This window comes from Oncorhynchus masou, chromosome 12 (assembly GCF_036934945.1).
Source record: "Oncorhynchus masou masou isolate Uvic2021 chromosome 12, UVic_Omas_1.1, whole genome shotgun sequence".
NCBI classification, from domain to species: Eukaryota; Metazoa; Chordata; class Actinopteri; order Salmoniformes; family Salmonidae; genus Oncorhynchus; species Oncorhynchus masou.
In genome coordinates, this window is record NC_088223.1 from 20,759,565 (window position 1) to 20,778,833 (window position 19,269).

Consider the following 19,269-nt stretch of genomic DNA (forward strand, 5'->3'; position numbering starts at 1 on the left):
GTTCCAGTACCACGCACCAGGCCTTCAGTGCGCCTCGCCTGTTCAGCGCAGCCAGCGCTTTCTCCCTCTCCTGCGCTGTCGGAGTCTCCCGCCTGTTCAGCGTTTCTAGAGCCTTCCTCCTGTACAGCGCTGCCGGAGCCTCCTGCCTGTTCGGAGCAGCCTGAGCTGCCAGTCTGCATGGAGCAGCTAGAGCTGCCAGTCTGCATGGAGCAGCTAGAGCTGCCAGTCTGCATGGAGCAGCTAGAGCTGCCAGTCTGCATGGAGCAGCCAGAGCTGCCAGTCTGCATGGAGCAGCTAGAGCTGCCAGTCTGCATGGAGCAGCCAGAGTTGCCAGTCTGCATGGAGCAGCTAGAGCTGCCAGTCTGCATGGGGCAGCCAGAGCTGTCAGTCTGCTTGGAGCAGCCAGAGTTGCCAGTCTGCATGGAGTTGCCAGTCTGCATGGAGTTGCCAGTCTGCATGGAGTCGCCAGTCTGCAAGGAGCTGCCAGTCTGCAAGGAGCTGCCAGTCGGCAAGGAGCTGCCAAAGCTGTTAGTCTGCATGGAACAGTCAGAGCTGTCAGTCTGCAAGAAGCCGTCAGAGCTGTCAATCTGCATGGAGCAGCCAGAGCTCCAGTCAGCATGGAGCAGCCAGAGCCGCCAGTCAGCATGGAGCAGCCAGAGCCGTCAGTCTGCCAGACTCTTCCAGATCTGCCAGTCAGCCAGACTCTTCCAGATCTGCCAGTCAGCCAGACTCTTCCAGATCTGCCAGTCAGTCAGACTCTTCCAGATCTGCCAGACAGCCAGACTCTTCCAGATCTGCCAGTCAGCCAGACTCTTCCAGATCTGCCAGTCAGCCAGACTCTTCCAGATCTGCCAGTCAGCCAGACTCTTCCAGATCTGCTATTCAGCCAGACTCTTCCAGATCTTCCAGTCAGCCAGACTCTTCCAGATCTGCCAGTCAGCCAGACTCTTCCAGATCTGCCAGTCAGCCAGACTCTTCCAGTCAGCCAGACTCTTCCAGATCTGCCAGTCAGCCAGACTCTTCCAGATTTACCAGTCAGTCAGACTCTTCCAGATCTGCCAGTCAACCAGACTTTTCCAGATCTGCCAGTCAACCAGACTCTTCCAGATCCGCTAGTCAACCAGACTCTTCCAGATCCGCCAGTCAGCCAGGATCTGCTGGATTCAACTGCCTGGCTGGGCTTCATCTCAGTACTGGGCATCCTCTCAGTACTGGGCTTCCTCTCAGTGCTGAGCTGCCCCTCAGTCCCGAGCTGCCCCTCAGTCCCGAGCTGCCCCTCAGTCCCGAGCTGCCCCTCAGTCCCGAGCTTCCCTTCAGTCCCGAGCTTCCCCTCAGTCCCGAGATGCCCCTCAGTCACGAGCTGCTCCTCAGTTCAGTGGGGTTCTGGGTGAGGACTATTCGGCCATGGTCGGCGGCGAGGGTGGATCATCCCAGGACGCGAAGGGGAGGAACTATGACATTTATGGAGTGGGGTCCATGTCCCAAGCCGGAACCGCTACCATGGACAGACGCCCACCCGGACCCGCCCTATGGTTTTGAGGTGCGTCCGGGAGTCCGCACCTTAGGGGGGGGGGTTCTGTCACGCCTTGGTCATTGTATTTTGTGTTTTCGTTATATATTTGGTCAGGCCAGGGTGTGACATGGGTTTATATATTGTATTTTTGTATTGGGGTTTGTAGTGTTTGGGATTGCGGCTGAGTAGGGGTGTTGTTTAGGTCTGGCTGCCTGAGGCGGTTCTCAATCAGAGTCAGGTGATTCTCGTTGTCTCTGATTGGGAACCGTATTTAGGTAGCCTGGGTTTCACTTTGTATTTCGTGGGTGATTGTTCCTGTCTCTGTGTTAGTGTTCACCAGACAGGCTGTATAGGTTTTTCACGTTCCGTTTGTTGTTTTTTTGTATTTATAAGTTATTTCGTGTATCGTCATTTGTTCCATTAAAAACATGAGTAACCAACACGCTGCATTTCGGTCCGACTCTCTTTCGACAAACGAAGAACGTCGTTACACTTAATCAAACTCCATGCAGCTTCTGGACCGTATTCTGATGTCCAGCAATATTATTTGTGAGCTGTGCTGAATGTTTCAGCTGGTTTGGGGGATTCTGGCATCCGCAAGGGGCTGTCGAATGCAATCAGTGCGTCGGTGCACTTTATTTTGGATTGCAAGCCAACCCAAACAAGGAGCCAAACCATGCAGCCAACGTGATACAAGTCTCTCTCTCCACCCCCTCCCCCCCTTTCTCTCTCGCTCTCTCTCGCTCTCTCTCTACTGCCCGGGACTATTTTAGTTATGGTTCTTCAGCCCAATATTTATATGTTGGTTATCCTTTTCCGTTGTGCACCCAGGGTTGTTTTGGAGTTTCTTGAAGGAATTAGCGACCCTCCAGTGTACCAGCCTCTCAGTTTGAAATAGCCTGGTCATGCCGCTCAGAGGGCGTGCCAGCTGGCCTTAGCATTGGCTGGCATCACATTGCTGCAGTGCCACCAAGCTGAATATAAGCCTGTCCAGGATGAGATGTTCCCACTGGGGTTTATGGTGCTACCGTTGACTGACAGGAGAGCAGAGGAGAAGAGAAAGGAGGGGAGGAGCCTCTCAACTGTCACATAGGGCACCATGGGAAGGGAACCTAAAGGGTTTTATCTCTAACAAAGTGGAGCTGAATTCTGGATGTCACTTTTTAGTTTATGCAACTTTGAACAAGTTTTTGGATAATGGGGTTTGCATGAAACCACTGTGAAGAAATATGACCAAGTATTAGAACATTTAGATGAAGTGATAATGTACGATACATTGTACCTCTGTTGTATGGTGTTTCTATGCTGAATGATATAGAACAATTCCAAAAGATTTGATCATCATCATCACCCTCCCCCTTCTCCTCCTTTTACTCCTCCTGACCATCATCATCATCACCCTCCCCCTTCTCCTCCTCTTACTCCTTCTGATCATCATCATCACCCTCCCCCTTCTCCTCCTCTTACTCCTCCTGACCTTCATCATCACCCTCCACCTTCTCCTCTTACTCCTCCTGATCATCATCATCACCCTCCCCCTTCTCCTCCTCTTACTCCTCCTGACCTTCATCATCCCCCTTCTCCTCCTCTTACTCCTCCTGACCTTCATCATCACCCTCCACCTTCTCCTCTTACTCCTGCTGATCATCATCACCCTCCCCCTTCTCCTCTTACTCCTCCTGATCATCACCATCACCCTCTCCCTTCTCCTCCTCTTACTCCTCCTGATCATCATCATCATCACCCTCCCCCTTCTCCTCCTCTTACTCCTCCTGATCATCATCATCACCCTCCCCCTTCTCCTCTTACTCCTCCTGATCATCTTTACCCTCCCCCTTCTCCTCTTACTCCTCCTGATCATCTTTACCCTCCCCCTTCTCCTCCTCTTACTCCTCCTGATCATCATCTTTACCCTCCCCCTTCTTCTCCTCTTACTCCTCCTGATCATCATCATCACCCTCCCCCTTCTCCTCCTCTTACTCCTCCTGATCATCATCATCACCCTCCCCCTTCTCCTCCTCTTACTCCTCCTGACCATCATCATCACCCTCCCCCTTCTCCTCTTACTCCTCCTGATCATCATCATCATCATCACCCTCCCCCTTCTCCTCTTACTCCTCCTGATCATCTTTACCCTCCCCTTCTCCTCCTCTTACTCATCCTGATCATCTTTACCCTCCCCCTTCTCCTCTTACTCCTCCTGACCATCATCATCTTTACCCTCCCCCTTCTCCTCTTACTCCTCCTGATCATCATCATCACCCTCCCCCTTCTCCTCCTCTTACTCCTCCTGATCATCATCATCATCATCGTCACCCTCCCCGTTCACCTCCTCTTACTCCTCCTGATCATCATCATCATCATCATCATCACCCTCCCCGTTCTCCTCCTCTTATTCCTTCTGATCATCATCATCACCCTCCCCCTTCTCCTCCTCTTACTCCTCCTGACCATCATCATCTTTACCCTCCCCGTTCTCCTCCTCTTATTCCTTCTGATCATCATCATCATCATCACCCTCCCCCTTCTCCTCCTCTTACTCCTCCTGATCATCATCATCATCATCACCCTCCCCCTTCTTCTCTTACTCCTCCTGATCATCATCACCCTCCATCTTCTCCTCTTACTCCTCCTGATCATCATCACCCTCCACCTTCTCCTCTTACTCCTCCTGATCATCATCACCCTCCACCTTCTCCTCTTACTCCTCCTGATCATCATCACCCTCCACCTTCTCCTCTTACTCCTCCTGATCATCATCATCTTTACCCTCCTCCTCTTACTCCTCCTGACCATCATCATCTTTACCCTCCCCCTTCTCCTCCTCTTACTCCTTCTGATCATCATCATCATCACCCTCCCCCTTCTCCTCCTCTTACTCCTCCTGACCATCATCATCACCCTCCCCCTACTCCTCTTACTCCTCCTGACCATCATCATCATCACCCTCACCCTACTCCTCTTACTCCTCCTGATCATCATCTTTACCCTCCCCCTTCTCCTCCTCTTACTCCTTCTGATCATCATCATCATCACCCTCCCCCTTCTCCTCTTACTCCTCCTGACCATCATCATCACCCTCACCCTACTCCTCTTACTCCTCCTGATCATCATCATCACCCTCCCCCTTCTTCTCCTCTTACTCCTCCGGATCATCATCATCACCCTCCCCCTTCTCCTCCTCTTTCACCTCCTCCACAGACAACCAATATTCTATAAATAGGATGGAAAAAGAGAATTTCATGCTTATCTGAACACTTGCAGCCATTCTCATGATGTGTCATTCATTTCACAATGTAAGAAATCAACATTTGAAGCATATTTCTTAGGACAGTTGCTCTTCTGAATGGCAATTTATGAGAATTCATTGCGGGAAAATTACACTTTTTCATTTCCGCTGTAAAACAGTATATGAGCAGATATATTGGTATCGGTAAGTTTTGTCCCCCCAAAAATCGGAATTGGTATCAGACCCAAAAAACGGTCGGTCGGGCTCTAAAAACCATTATCATCCTTCGTCCTTTTTGTCCTCTAGGGGATGCCATAGCCCAGCTGACAGACGTTGGGACTGCGGTGACTCCCCCTGTGGACGGACGCACAACAGTGTTCAGTGACCGGACAGGCATGGTGAAGGCCGCCCGCATGCTCCTCTCCTCCGTCACCAAAGTCCTGGTCCTCGCAGACCGCATCGTTATCAAACAGATCATCACCTCACGCAACAAAGTAGGTCCCATCGTCATCAAACAGATCATTAAGTAGTTACCGCTTCCGACCACACAGTATAGATATAGGGCTTTAGATGCACACAGACTCACAGAACAAAGTAGGTACAGACAGTCTCACACACACGCACACACACACACACACACACACACACACACACACACTGGCAACTCCATCCTCATTCCAGTCTATCTGATCCTATCTGAGCTCCATGACACAGTGCAGGAGACCTCCTCTACCGCTGTGGAGATAATGGTGGGGGAGTAGCAGCACATCCACATAAAAGGACCAGGCCCTGTTTCTATTCCTGCTGCTTTCAGGAACGGGATGTGCTGTGTGTGTGCGTGTGTGTGTGGCTCTTAGAGGCGAGGGGGCACACACACACACACACAAACACACACACATAGTGTGTAAGGGCCTAATCACGTCCAGTAAGGCCTGTTTGGACAGACGGGCGACAGGTCTGCTCCCATTACTGGCAAACACAATTCAATTTTGAACCCTGTGTCTGTCTGATAACAGCATAGAGCTCCTGCCTGGCTTGCAGGATGTCACTACTGTTTACCCTCCTAGAGCCAAGCCACTCGCTCACACACACATGAACACACACCTACACACTGCTCCGGATGGATGGATCACGCTGTTTTATAATAGATCCATATTTCATGATGTTTTGGGGGGGTCTGAGAGGTGTTGAAGGTTTGATGCATTATGCATCGGCTGATTTTGTTCAGTGTTGCATGTCAGACAAAATGCATCTAAATGCAATACAGTTCACCAGTAGCATGTTATCAAGGTACGTGTCTTATAAAGTAGCTGAAGACATAGTAAGCTAATGATTTCTACATTTTCATGACAATAGTCATTCCTGTAACTATTGTATACATTAATACACCTTCATACATCATGGGTTCTGTTCCGTCTGTATTGCAGACAGATCCCAGGTTACCCTTTTAACACACCTTCATGCAACACGGAGTTCCCTCTGTATTGCAGACAGATCCCAGGTTACCCTTTTAACACACCTTCATGCAACACGGAGTTCCGTCTGTATTGCAGACAGATCCCAGGTTACCCTTTTAACACACCTTCATGCTACACGGAGTTCCATCTGTATTGCAGACAGATCCCAGGTTACCCTTTTAACACACCTTCATGCAACACGGAGTTCCGTCTGTATTGCAGACAGATCCCAGGTTACCCTTTTAACACACCTTCATGCAACACGGAGTTCTGTCTGTATTGCAGACAGATCCCAGGTTACCCTTTTAACACACCTTCATGCTACACGGAGTTCCGTCTGTATTGCAGACAGATCCCAGGTTACCCTTTTAACACACCTTCATGCTACACGGAGTTCCATCTGTATTGCAGACAGATCCCAGGTTACCCTTTTAACACACCTTCATGCTACACGGAGTTCCATCTGTATTGCAGACAGATCCCAGGTTACCCTTTTAACACACCTTCATGCAACACGGAGTGTGTTCCATTGTGTACAGTAGAGGTGATTGGGGTAAATCATTGTGATCTGATTGGTTTTTCAGATGCCCCACTCAGCCCCAAGGCCATTGTGATAACTCCTGAGACATGGTGACACCAACATTAATCCTCCTTCCTATTTCCCCGTTCACCAGACGATTGGAAGACAATACCACTTCTTGTCACTGATGACCTTTTCCTGTTTCGACAGACAGGTCCTCCGTGTCGTCTCAGTCAATCAGTCATGACAAACTGCTCTACTGAACACTGCAGCTGGAAAGTGAAATGAATGGCCATCATTTGTATGGCGAGGCCAACATCAAGAATTTGCTTTACCTCCGTCACATATCTTAAAGCAGCATTTTGCCAGTAGCAAAGGCAGTCTGAGGTGTCAAAATAGTAATATCTCTCACAGCAACTTTGCTCCCTCAAGACAGGGTTCTGGCAGAAAGAAATGTGCCATCTTTGAGTTCAGCATCTGGTGTTTAATTCAAGAGTTGTTGTGTGTAATGTGTAGGTGTGGGAGCCAATGGTAGTTACTGTAATAGTGTTCCTGATCTTCCCAGGTGCTAGTAACCCTGGAGCAGCTGGAGAGAGTGAGCACCTTCCAGGAGTTTGTCCAGATCTTCAGCCAGTTCGGGAATCAGATGGTGGAGTTCGCCCACCTGACCGGGGACAGACAGAATGTGAGTATCATCCCTCTCTGATCATGTATTGGGCAAAGTCTTCCTTCTTTCCCCCTTCCTACCAAACACACTGTCATCCTACCAAACACTTTGTCATCCTACCAAACACTATGTGCCTCTCCACTCCCCATCAGCTCTTGATAAACACAGTCTGTCCAGAGAGAGGGGGGGTGAGACCCTCCAGATTGTGTACAGTGCCGTGTACTGCTGGCTCCACATCCACTCAGACAGCAAGATGACACAGATAGCAGGGTGTGTGTGACGAGCCCCTGCTACCCAGACACACGTGCCGTTTGTCTAAACACACACACACACACATACACACACACACACACACACACACACACACACACACACACACACACACACACACACACACACACACACACACACACACATACATACACACACACACACAGAGATACACTCCAGGGCTCCTGTACAGGCTAGGAGTGTGTGTGTGTGTGTGTGTGTGTGTGTGTGTGTGTGTGTGTGTGTGTGTGTGTGTGTGTGTGTGTGTGTGTGTGTGTGTGTGCGTGTGCGTGTGTGTGTGTGTTTAGACAAACGGCATGAAAAATGGGTCAGATCTGACTCGCATATCAAAGGAGCGTTTACATCATGAAAGCAGAATGTTGATATGCCTTGATACATTTTGACCGTCAAATCAAACAAACTCTCTATTTGAAATATATCAAGTGCAACATGTCATATATATAAAACAAAAAGTTTTACAGAAATAATGAGGCCAGAAAAACTCTGGTGTTCCCCTGTAGTGTCAGCGTCTGCTAATCATGCTTTGATTCATACACTTGTATGCATCCCTAATGGCTCCCTATTCCCTGGTCCCAAAGCCCAATGGCTAATGCATTAGACGAGGAATAGTTTGCCATTTGGGATAATGGATAAGGTTTATCCAACTGCATTAACTAGCTGATGAAAAGTGTTATCGCTGTGCTGTAGGGAGAGAACAGATAATATTCAGCTTTCCTTCCCTTCTTTTTGTTTAAAGGGGTGTTTCACAAACATGCCACGTCCCCATCTCTCTCTCCGTCTGGAAATCTCCTGGCTCTTCTATTGAGAGACTAACCTAGCGAAGAGCAGGAGAATATAATAACACATCATCACATCTCCTTAGTAATCCATGGCTCTGCGCCTCGAGAAGTCGATTCAGCCTCTCCTGAAAAACATACACACACACACTAAATCCCTACTGGAGGCTAAGTCTTTGAAACACAGAGAGAGGAGAGAGAGTCCATGGATGTAACTGAGATATCTAGTCTCCTGCCGACTGCGTAATGTTATCTACTGCATTGAGTCATGCTTCACCAGGTTGGTCTATGAGTAAGAACTCTGATGGCCTGAGAACTAGGCTTTAACTTAACATAGCCTAATAACTCTGTCATATCTTTCCCATCATAGGAATGTGGTCCATATGTATTCAGCATGCTCTTTAGGAAGTGCACTATATGGTGAATAGGGTGCCATTTGGGATGTGGCCTTGGTCCACTAGTCCAGTCCACTGGTAGGGTCAGACCCCACTGAGTCAGAGTGGGTTTGAGACTTGCTTCACAGCCCACTGGTGCTGTTAGGTCACTGTCAGTCGTGTTGTATTTAATGTTGAGAAATGGTTCTGTCTATTCGTTGGCTCACAAGATCATTCAAAGGGCTTTAACTGGGTCACACTCACAAATCAAAGAAGTTTGGGAACCTGCTACTTCTCTAACTGTCCAGTGTTGGTCTCTGTCCTTTTGGACCTGAAGGGAAGCTTCTTCTCTTAAACCTATGTTCACACTGTATGCCTTAATATTGAAAATCAGTTTTGTATTTCAAATCCGTTTCGGACTACTGACTGTCCAAACAGCCAGTTACGTGACCAAATTGGATTTGTGTTTGTTCAGACAGCAGTTATTTGCTGACATGGCTACGCTAGTTGTCAGAGTAACAATGGGTGTATATGCAGTGGTAAAGACTGATTGGTGGTGGTGCACGTGCTTCCTATCACTCAGAAGTTATGTAGCATGCTAAGGTGACAACAGTGTCTGCCATGGACGTTTCCCAGGTGCTTTGAATGTTCAAAATCTGCGTGTTTTAAACACTTAGAACTTCTTATGGGCAGGTGGGATGGTAGCGTCCCACCTGGCCAACATCCGGTTAAATTGTAGAGCGCGAAATTCCAAAATACCAAATTAAAATATTTAACATTCTTGTATACATGTGTTATACATCAAAATATAGCGTAACTTCTTGTTAATCCAGCTGCTTTGTCAGATTTTAAAAAGGCTTTACGGCGAAAGCAAACCATGCGATTATCTGAAGACAGCGCCCTGCATACAAACACATGAAAATCATATTTCAACCAGGCAGGTGCGCCACAAAAGTCAGAAATAGCGATATACTGAAAGTCTTACCTTTGAAGATCTTCTTCTGTTGGCACTCCAAAATGTCCCAGAAACATCACAAATGGTATTTTTGTCCAATAATGTCCTTCTTTATGTCCCAAAAATGTCCATTTATTTGGCGCGTTTGATTCAGAAATACACTGGTTTCAACTCGCCCAACATGCCTACAAAGTATCTAATAAAATACCTGTAAACTTGGTCCAAACATTTCAAACAACGTTCCTAATCCAACCTAATCCAACATTCACTAACACGTAAATAATCGATCAAATTTAAGACCGAATAAACTGTTTCTAATACCAGATAAAAACAATGTGAAGAGCGTTCCAGTTCACTCGCACCAAAATAGTCGAGTCCATATGGAGTGACACTTACAATGAATAGCACTACTTCTTAATTTCTCAAAAGGAAAACATCGAACCATTTCTAAAGACTGTTGACATCTAGTGGAAGCCATAGGAACTGCAACCAGGTTCCTATTAATAAGGGTATCCCATAGAAAACCATTGAAAAATCCTATGACCTTAATTTTCCGTTTCCCTGGATGGTTTGTCCTCTGGGTTTCGCCTGCCATATCAGTTCTGTTATACTCACAGACATTATTTTAACAGAAACCTTAGAGTGTTGTCTATCCACATCTATCACTTATATGCATATCCTAGCTTCTGGGCCTGAGTAACAGGCAGTTTACTTTGGGCATGCTTTTCATCCAGAGGTGAAAATACTTCCCCCTACCCAAGAGAGGTTAAAGCCTCAAAGGATAAGATGATCAAACTTTCAAAATGAATCATTTTTGGCTAGCAACAGCAGTCAACTAGCTAGCTAGGTAGCTGTTTAGCTTTCTGTCACATTCACTCATTTTTTTGTAAACAATTAACAAGCTCGTTAGCTGCCACATGTTCTTGTCAAACTGGTAACAGAGTAGCTAGCAAGCAACAAGATATTCCAAAGATCCACTTGAGGACAAAAACATCACATTTGACCTTTCAGACACAAGTCACATGGGCAGGAATCAGATTTGTATCTGACTTCAAACCACCTATCAAGGTGGTTTGAAATGTGTCTTGAAATATTAGATTCCATCTGCTTTTTGTCTGTTCAGGCTGCAGGAAAAAGAACAGATTCAAATCAGATATGCAAATAAATAGGATTTGAGTGACTTCAAACTGTCAATGTGAACACAGCTTAACTGTCCAGTGTTGGTCTCTGTCATTTAGGACCTGAAGGATGAGAATAAGAAGGCCAGGATGGCAGCAGCCAGAGCAGTGCTGGAGAAATGCACCATGATGCTGCTCACTGCGTCCAAGGTATGTACATTCTACCACTACTGCTAGTAGGTCAAAGCTGTGAGCTGGAAAACCTTAGTACTGCATGGGTGAAATTAGGCCTTATGGTGGTCATGTGAATTTTCATTCTTTTTTTGGAATCAAACCAGTCTAACTTCTCACCTAAAACATAGTTTTTGTGTTAAATATACATTTGAAGTTGGACGTTTACATACACTTTAGCCAATACATTTAAACTCTGTTTTTCACAATTCCTGACATTTAATCCTAGTAAAAATTCCCTTAGTTCAGTTAGGATGACCGCTTTATTTTAAGAATGTGAAATGTCAGAATAATAGTAGAGAGAATTATTTATTTCAGCTTTTATTTATTTCATCACATTCCCAGTGGGTCAGAAGTTTATATACACTCAATTAGTATTTGGTAGCATGGCCTTTAAGTTGTTTAACTTGGGTCAAACATTTTGGGTAGCCTTCCACAAGCTTCCTACAATAATATGGGTGAATTTTGACCCATTCCTCCTGACAGAGCTGGTGTAACTGAGTCAGGTTTGTAGGCGTCCTTGCTCGCACACACTTTTTCAGTTCTGCCCACAAATGTTCTATAGGATTGAGGTCAGGGCTTTGTGATGGCCACTCCAATACCTTGACTTTGTTGTCCTTAAGCCATTTTGCCACAACTTTGGAAGTATGCTTGGGATCATTGTCCATTTGGAAGACCAATTTGCGACCAAGCTTTAATTTCCTGACTGATGTCTTGAGATGTTGCTTCAATATATCCACATAATTTTCCTGCCTCATGATGCCATCTATTTTGTGAAGTGCACCAGTCCCTCCTGCAGCAAGCACCCCCATAATATGATGCTGCCACCCCCTTGCTTCACGGTTGGGATGGTGTTCTTCAGCTTGCAAGCCTCCCCCTTTTTCCTCCAAACATAATGATGGTCATTATGGCCAAACAGTCCTATTTTTGTTTTATCAGACCATAGGACCTTTCTCCAAAAAGTACGATCTTTGTCCCCATGTGCAGTTGCAAACCGTAGTCTGGCTTTTTTATGGCGGTTTTGGATCAGTGGCTTCTTCCTTGCTGAGCGGCCTTTCAGGTTATGTCGATGTAGGACTCGTTTTACTGTGGATACTTTTGTACCTTTTTCCTCCAGCATCTTCGCAAGGTCCTTTGCTGTTGTTCTGAGATTGATTTGCACTTTTCGCACCAAAGTACATTCCATCTCCAGGAAACACATCTCCTTTCTGAGCGGTATGACGGCTGTGTGGTCCCATGGTGTTTGTACTTGCGTGCTATTGTTTGTTCAGGCATTTGGAAATTGCTCCCAAGGATGAGCCATACTTGTGGAGGTCTACAATTTTTTTTCTGAGGTCTTGACGAATTTCTTTTGATTTTCCAATGATGTCAGGGAAAGAGGCACTGAGTTTGAAGGTAGGCCTTGAAATACATCCATAGGTACACCTCCAATTGACTCAAATGATGTCAATTAGCCTATTAGAAGCTTCTAAAGGCATGACACCATTTTCTGGAATTTTCCAAGCTGTCTGTAAACAATTGTTGGAAAAATTACTTGCGTCATGCACAAAGTAGATGTCCTAACCAACTTGCCAAAACTATAGTCTGTTAACAAGAAATATGTGGAGTGGTTGAAAAACGATTTTTAATGACTCCAACCTAAGTGTATGTAAACTTCCGACTTCAACTGTATATACGAGGTAGAGGGACTGTATTACTACAATTGATTTCAAACATGGACTGTTTCTTCATCTGCTGCTTGGTTTTCAAATCATGTGCCAGATACAGATAAAACCACGAGTCTCTTTCCTCCCTGCAGACATGTCTCAGACACCCTGACTGCGAATCGGCACGCATCAACAAAGATGCCGTGTTTCACCGCATGCGTTTCGCCCTGGAGCAGGTCATGGAGATCGTGACGGACGCTCGGCCCTGCGGGGAGACCAAGGTCCTTCCCCTCAGCATTTACACCGGCATCAAGGACTTCAAGGTGGGACGACAGGGGAGGACCGAGCCTGGGGGCTCCTTCCATATGTTGTTGTTTTCTGTGCCAGTTTGTGGGGGAAAACACGTTTCTAAGTACCACGCAACAATGTGTTATAACACTGTACATGCCTGTGTTAATACAGTATGCCGCTTTAGGCCTCTACATACAAAGATGAAGTATGCTAGGAGTTCTGTGCAAGTTCTTTAGAATAAGTAAATTATCCTACCTTTGAATTGGATAATAGACTGCAACAGAGATCATAGAGCTTTCTAATGATCTTCTCTGTCTCTGCCTGTGTCTCTGTCTCTGCCTGTGTCAATTCAATTTTTGGCATGACAAATAGTTTTTGTATTCACTATTGTCTCTGTCTCTGTGTTTCTATGTCTGTGTCTCTGTCTGTGTCTCTCTCTGTGTCTCTCTCTATCTCTCTGTCTGTGTCTCTGTCTATGTCTCTGTGTCTCTCTCCATCTCTCTGTCTGTGTCTCTGTCTCTATGTCTCTGTCTGTGTCTCTGTCGCTGTGTCTCTCTCTGTCTGTGCCTCCCTGTCTGTGTCTCTGTCTCTGTGTTTTTCTCTGTGTGTATGTCTGTGTCTCTGTCTGTGACCCCAGTCAAACGTGGAAGGTCTGCGTGAGGGTCTGTACTTGCTGCCCCACCAGGCTCTGTCTGGCCAGCTAGAGGCGGTGGTGGAGAGGACGGAGGACTTCACTGACTCGGCCTACACCAGCCACGAGCACCGAGAGGGCATCCTGCAGCTCTGCCAGCTCGCCCGCCAGGACACTGACCAGCTCATCACAGCCTGGATGGAGGCAGTATGTGGCCGTTCACAGGGCATACACGCACATATAAACACTCACATGCATACACACAAGCACAGAGACACACAGGGACACACAAACACGTATACAAGTACTCACACAGATATGTGATAAATATGTACTCATACTTCTACATGGTTAAGAGCACACATACAGTATGTTATGATTTAACACATGCATATGCACATTTACACCTGCAAATACCCACAGACCTCTTTTCCTTTTCACGCACATTTTATTCAACCTTTATTTAACCAGGTTAGTCTCGTTGAGATAAAAATCTGTTTTCCAAGAGAGACCTGGAACACACACATTCACCTTCTCTCTTTATCTCCTTTCTATATTGTCAGTGAATGTCCTTGAGCTGTCAAGTGATTCTCTGGGTGACAAATGGATCACGCTGCAGGAGTGTAGTTGCATGACCTTGTGTACTGTTGATAGGTTTACAGATAATGTGGAGGAGAAGTATAGAATATCCAGCCTTTTCACACTACCCTCCTACTATTTTCCTTCTTTCAGTATGGTTGTGTTTCCATACATGATTTACCCAAAGGGCTGAGACTTGTCTGTTTTCACCTACGCGGGCCGGTACCCGTGTCTCTGGCAGACCTGCTCTCACTTGGGGCCAAATCCAGGCCCCTGGTACTTTTCAGCTGCATTTACATAGCAGTGGATAACTGTGAACTGTTACACCTCACAAAGCAACTGTTTTGATTATGCAGAGGTTGTTCATTCTGCTCTTCACAACTCTTCACTGTCAGCCCCAGCTTTGGAAACACAATGTCCCTAATATAACATAAGGGTGTATACACTAGTATAACATAAGGGTGTATACACTAGTGTAACATAAGGGTGTATGCACTAGTATAACATAAGGGTGTATGCACTAGTATAACATAAGGGTGTATACACTAGTGTAACATAAGGGTGTATACACTAGTGTAACATAAGGGTGTATGCACTAGTATAACATAAGGGTGTATGCACTAGTATAACATAAGGGTGTATACACTAGTGTAACATAAGGGTGTATGCACTAGTATAACATAAGGGTGTATGCACTAGTGTAACATACGGGTGTATGCACTAGTGTAACATACGGGTGTATGCACTAGCGTAACATAAGGGTGTATGCACTAGTGTAACATAAGGGTGTATGCACTAGTGTAACATAAGGGTGTATACACTAGTGCAACATAAGGGTGTATGCACTAGTATAACATAAGGGTGTATGCACTAGTGTAACATAAGGGTGTATGCACTAGTGTAACATAAGGGTGTATACACTAGTGCAACATAAGGGTGTATGCACTAGTATAACATAAGGGTGTATGCACTAGTGTAACATAAGGGTGTATACACTAGTGTAACATAAGGGTGTATGCACTAGTATAACATAAGGGTGTATGCACTAGTATAACATAAGGCTGTATACACTAGTGTAACATTATGGTGTATGCACTAGTATAACATAAGGGTGTATGCACTAGTGTAACATACGGGTGTATGCACTAGTGTAACATAAGGGTGTATGCACTAGTGTAACATAAGGGTGTATGCACTAGTGTAACATAAGGGTGTATGCACTAGCGTAACATAAGGGTGTATGCACTAGTGTAACATAAGGGTGTATGCACTAGTGTAACATAAGGGTGTATACACTAGTGCAACATAAGGGTGTATGCACTAGTATAACATAAGGGTGTATGCACTAGTGTAACATAAGGGTGTATGCACTAGTGTAACATAAGGGTGTATGCACTAGTGTAACATAAGGGTGTATACACTAGTGCAACATAAGGGTGTATGCACTAGTATAACATAAGGGTGTATGCACTAGTGTAACATAAGGGTGTATACACTAGTGCAACATAAGGGTGTATGCACTAGTATAACATAAGGGTGTATACACTAGTGTAACATAAGGGTGTATGCACTAGTGTAACATAAGGGTGTATGCACTAGTGTAACATAAGGGTGTATGCACTAGTGTAACATAAGGGTGTATGCACTAGTGTAACATAAGGGTGTATACACTAGTGCAACATAAGGGTGTATGCACTAGTATAACATAAGGGTGTATGCACTAGTGTAATATAAGGGTGTATACACTAGTGCAACATAAGGGTGTATGCACTAGTATAACATAAGGGTGTATACACTAGTGTAACATAAGGGTGTATGCACTAGTGTAACATAAGGGTGTATGCACTAGTGTAACATAAGGGTGTATGCACTAGCGTAACATAAGGGTGTATGCACTAGTGTAACATAAGGGTGTATGCACTAGCGTAACATAAGGGTGTATGCACTAGCGTAACATAAGGGTGTATGCACTAGTGTAACATAAGGGTGTATACACTAGCGTAACATAAGGGTGTATGCACTAGTGTAACATAAGGGTGTATACACTAGTGCAACATAAGGGTGTATGCACTAGTATAACATAAGGGTGTATACACTAGTGTAACATAAGGGTGTATGCACTAGTGTAACATAAGGGTGTATGCACTAGTGTAACATAAGGGTGTATGCACTAGTGTAACATAAGGGTGTATACACTAGTGTAACATAAGGGTGTATGCACTAGTGTAACATAAGGGTGTATGCACTAGTGTAACATAAGGGTGTATGCACTAGTGTAACATAAGGGTGTATGCACTAGTGTAACATAAGGGTGTATGCACTAGTGTAACATAAGGGTGTATACACTAGTGTAACATAAGGGTGTATGCACTAGTGTAACATAAGGGTGTATACACTAGTGTAACACTGGTGTTGCAGTATATAGGACTAAGATCTAACTTGAAGTCAGCCTCATTGTATGAATAGATATCCACTTGACTCCACTGATAACACGGAACACATTGTGTTCTCTGTCTCTCTCTTGACACCTCGCTCAAAAGATTCTCCTTGGATACCGAAACTTGGAGGTTTTATACAATGTGTTTTTGGTTTAAGCTGGTATAACGATGTGAAAGTAGAGGCCACAGTTCCATTGACAGATTGAATGGAATCAGAGCTACAACACGTTGAAGGATTGGTTCCCTGGTGAGACACATTTCCACAACGTGCGTCACTAGCTGGATCCCAGGGTCTGTTTGTGTTTCTCCACTCAATTCAGTAGAAACAGAGAGGGTGTGAGAAGGTGTTACTCCACTCATTTAAGTGGAAACCGAGAGAGTGATATGAGGGGGTGTGGTGAGTGGGTCAAAGACCAATCATCTGATGCCTCCTGCTTGTTTGACAGTGTTTTGACACCCTGCTTTAATCCTGTCTGTGCAAGGTTGGTACTGCCCACCTGCCTCCTTGGCCTAAGAACCTGTGTCTGAAACGATGATGTTTTACATGCTATTGGTGAAGCAGAAGGGATCTCAATTCAATTCAAGGGGCTTTATTGGCATAGGAAACATATGTTAACATTGCCAAAGCAATCGAGCGATCTCTCTCTCTCCCCCCTCTCTGTCTCTCTGATAGGGACTGAACAGGTTTGTGTGATCTGGTGTGGGTCAGAAACGGACTTCTCCTTCCTCTGCAGAGACAGGACACGTCCAAGGCAGCAGTCCATGATTTATGTGACAACTCTTATCTTTTCCCACTGCCTCCCTTCTTTCTTTTTGTTTTTATCTTTCTTTCAAGAAGCAGTCTCTAAATGCTAAAGAGGCCACGGAGGAGATGGAGCTGTCTATACTGAAGACCTGCCAAAGTGTCTACGAACTCCGCAGAGAGGTGAGTCCTGTAACCCTATGCTCCTACCCAGAATGCTTCACTGTTTGGCATGCCAAGGGGTTCAGTCCTAGAGCAGAAATGTCTGTAGTTTTCTGTACTCCATCACAGTTTGTCTGTATCTCTTGCTCTTTTTTTATCTTTTATATGCCCACATCACTCTCTCTCTGTTTCTCTCTCTGTTCTCTCTTTATCCTCTAGTGTACACTGCCACTCTCCCTATTCCTTTCACTCTTTCTCTCTCTGACTTGTTCTTTCTCTCTCTGCCTTGTCCATTCTCTCTCTGACTTGCTCTTTCTCTCTCTGACATGCTTTTTCTCTCTCTGACATGCTCTTTCTTTCTCTGACATGCTCTTTCTCTCTCTGACATGCTCTTTCTCTCTCTGCCTTGCTCTTTCTCTCACTGACTTGCTCTTTCTCTCTCTGACTTGCTCTTTCTCTCTCTGACATGCTCTTTCTCTCTCTGACTTGCTCTTTCTCTCTCTAACTTGCTCCTTCTCTCTCTGCCTTGCTAATTCTCTCTCTCTCTCTGACTTGCTCTTTTTCTCTCTGCCTTGCTCTTTCTCTCTCTCCCTCTGCCTTGCTCACTCTACTCTCTCTGCCTTGCTCTTTGTCTCTCTCTCCCTGACTTGCTCTTTCTCTCTCTAACTTGCTCCTTCTCTCTCTGCCTTGCTCTTTCTCTCTCTCTCTCTCTCTCTCTGACTTGCTATTTCTCTCTCTCTCTCTCTGCCTTGCTCTTTCTCTCTCTGACTTGCTCTTTCTCTCTCTGATTTGCTCTTTCTCTCTCTAACTAACTCTTTCTCTCTGCCTTGCTCTTTCTTTCTCTCTCTCTAACTTGCTCTTTCTCTCTCTGCCTTGCTCTTTCTCTCTCTGCCTTGCTCTTTCTATCTCTCACCGACTTGCTCTTTCTCTCTCTGACATGCTTTTTCTCTCTCTGCCTTGCTCTTTCTCCCTTCTCTCTCTGCCTTGCTCTTTCTCTCTCTGCCTTGCTCTCTCTACTCTCTCTGCCTTGCTCTTTGTCTTTCTCTCCCTGCCTTGCTCTTTCTCTCCCTGCCTTGCTCTTTCTCTCTCTTACTTGCTCTCTCTCTCTGCCTTGCTCTTTCTCTCTCTCTCTCTCTCTGACTTGCTCCTTTTCTCTCTGCCTTGCTCTTTCTCTCTCTCTCCCTGACTTGCTCTTTCTCTCTCTGCCTTGCTCTTTCTCTCTCTGCCTTGCTCTTTCTCTCTCTGCCTTGCTCTTTCTTTCTCTCTCTCTAACTTGCTCTTTCTCTCTCTGCCTTGCTCTTTCTCTCTCTGCCTTGCTCTTTCTATCTCTCACCGACTTGCTCTTTCTCTCTCTGACATGCTTTTTCTCTCTCTGCCTTGCTCTTTCTCCCTTCTCTCTCTGCCTTGCTCTTTCTCTCTCTGCCTTGCTCTCTCTACTCTCTCTGCCTTGCTCTTTGTCTTTCTCTCCCTGCCTTGCTCTTTCTCTCCCTGCCTTGCTCTTTCTCTCTCTTACTTGCTCTCTCTCTCTGCCTTGCTCTTTCTCTCTCTCTCTCTCTCTCTCTCTGACTTGCTCTTTTTCTCTCTGCCTTGCTCTTTCTCTCTCTCTCCCTGACTTGCTCTTTCTCTCTCTGCCTTGCTCTTTCTCTCTC

The 19,269-nt window shown here is 45.6% G+C and overlaps 1 protein-coding gene across 4 annotated transcripts in view; it reads left to right on the forward strand.

The window, feature by feature from the left end:
• The window catches only part of LOC135549675 (alpha-catulin-like), a 164,667-nt gene that overhangs the window by 97,415 nt on the left and 47,983 nt on the right, over positions 1-19,269 (forward strand). For 2 of the 4 annotated variants that reach the window (XM_064979859.1, XM_064979862.1), the window contains exons 3-8: positions 5,049-5,236; positions 7,285-7,404; positions 11,021-11,110; positions 12,930-13,100; positions 13,706-13,906; positions 17,552-17,641. In XM_064979859.1, coding sequence (XP_064835931.1) covers positions 5,049-5,236; positions 7,285-7,404; positions 11,021-11,110; positions 12,930-13,100; positions 13,706-13,906; positions 17,552-17,641 — 860 coding nt within the window. The remainder of the gene's footprint in view (positions 1-5,048; positions 5,237-7,284; positions 7,405-11,020; positions 11,111-12,929; positions 13,101-13,705; positions 13,907-17,551; positions 17,642-19,269) is intronic. The other 2 variants (XM_064979861.1, XM_064979863.1) reach the window with 1 other exon arrangement.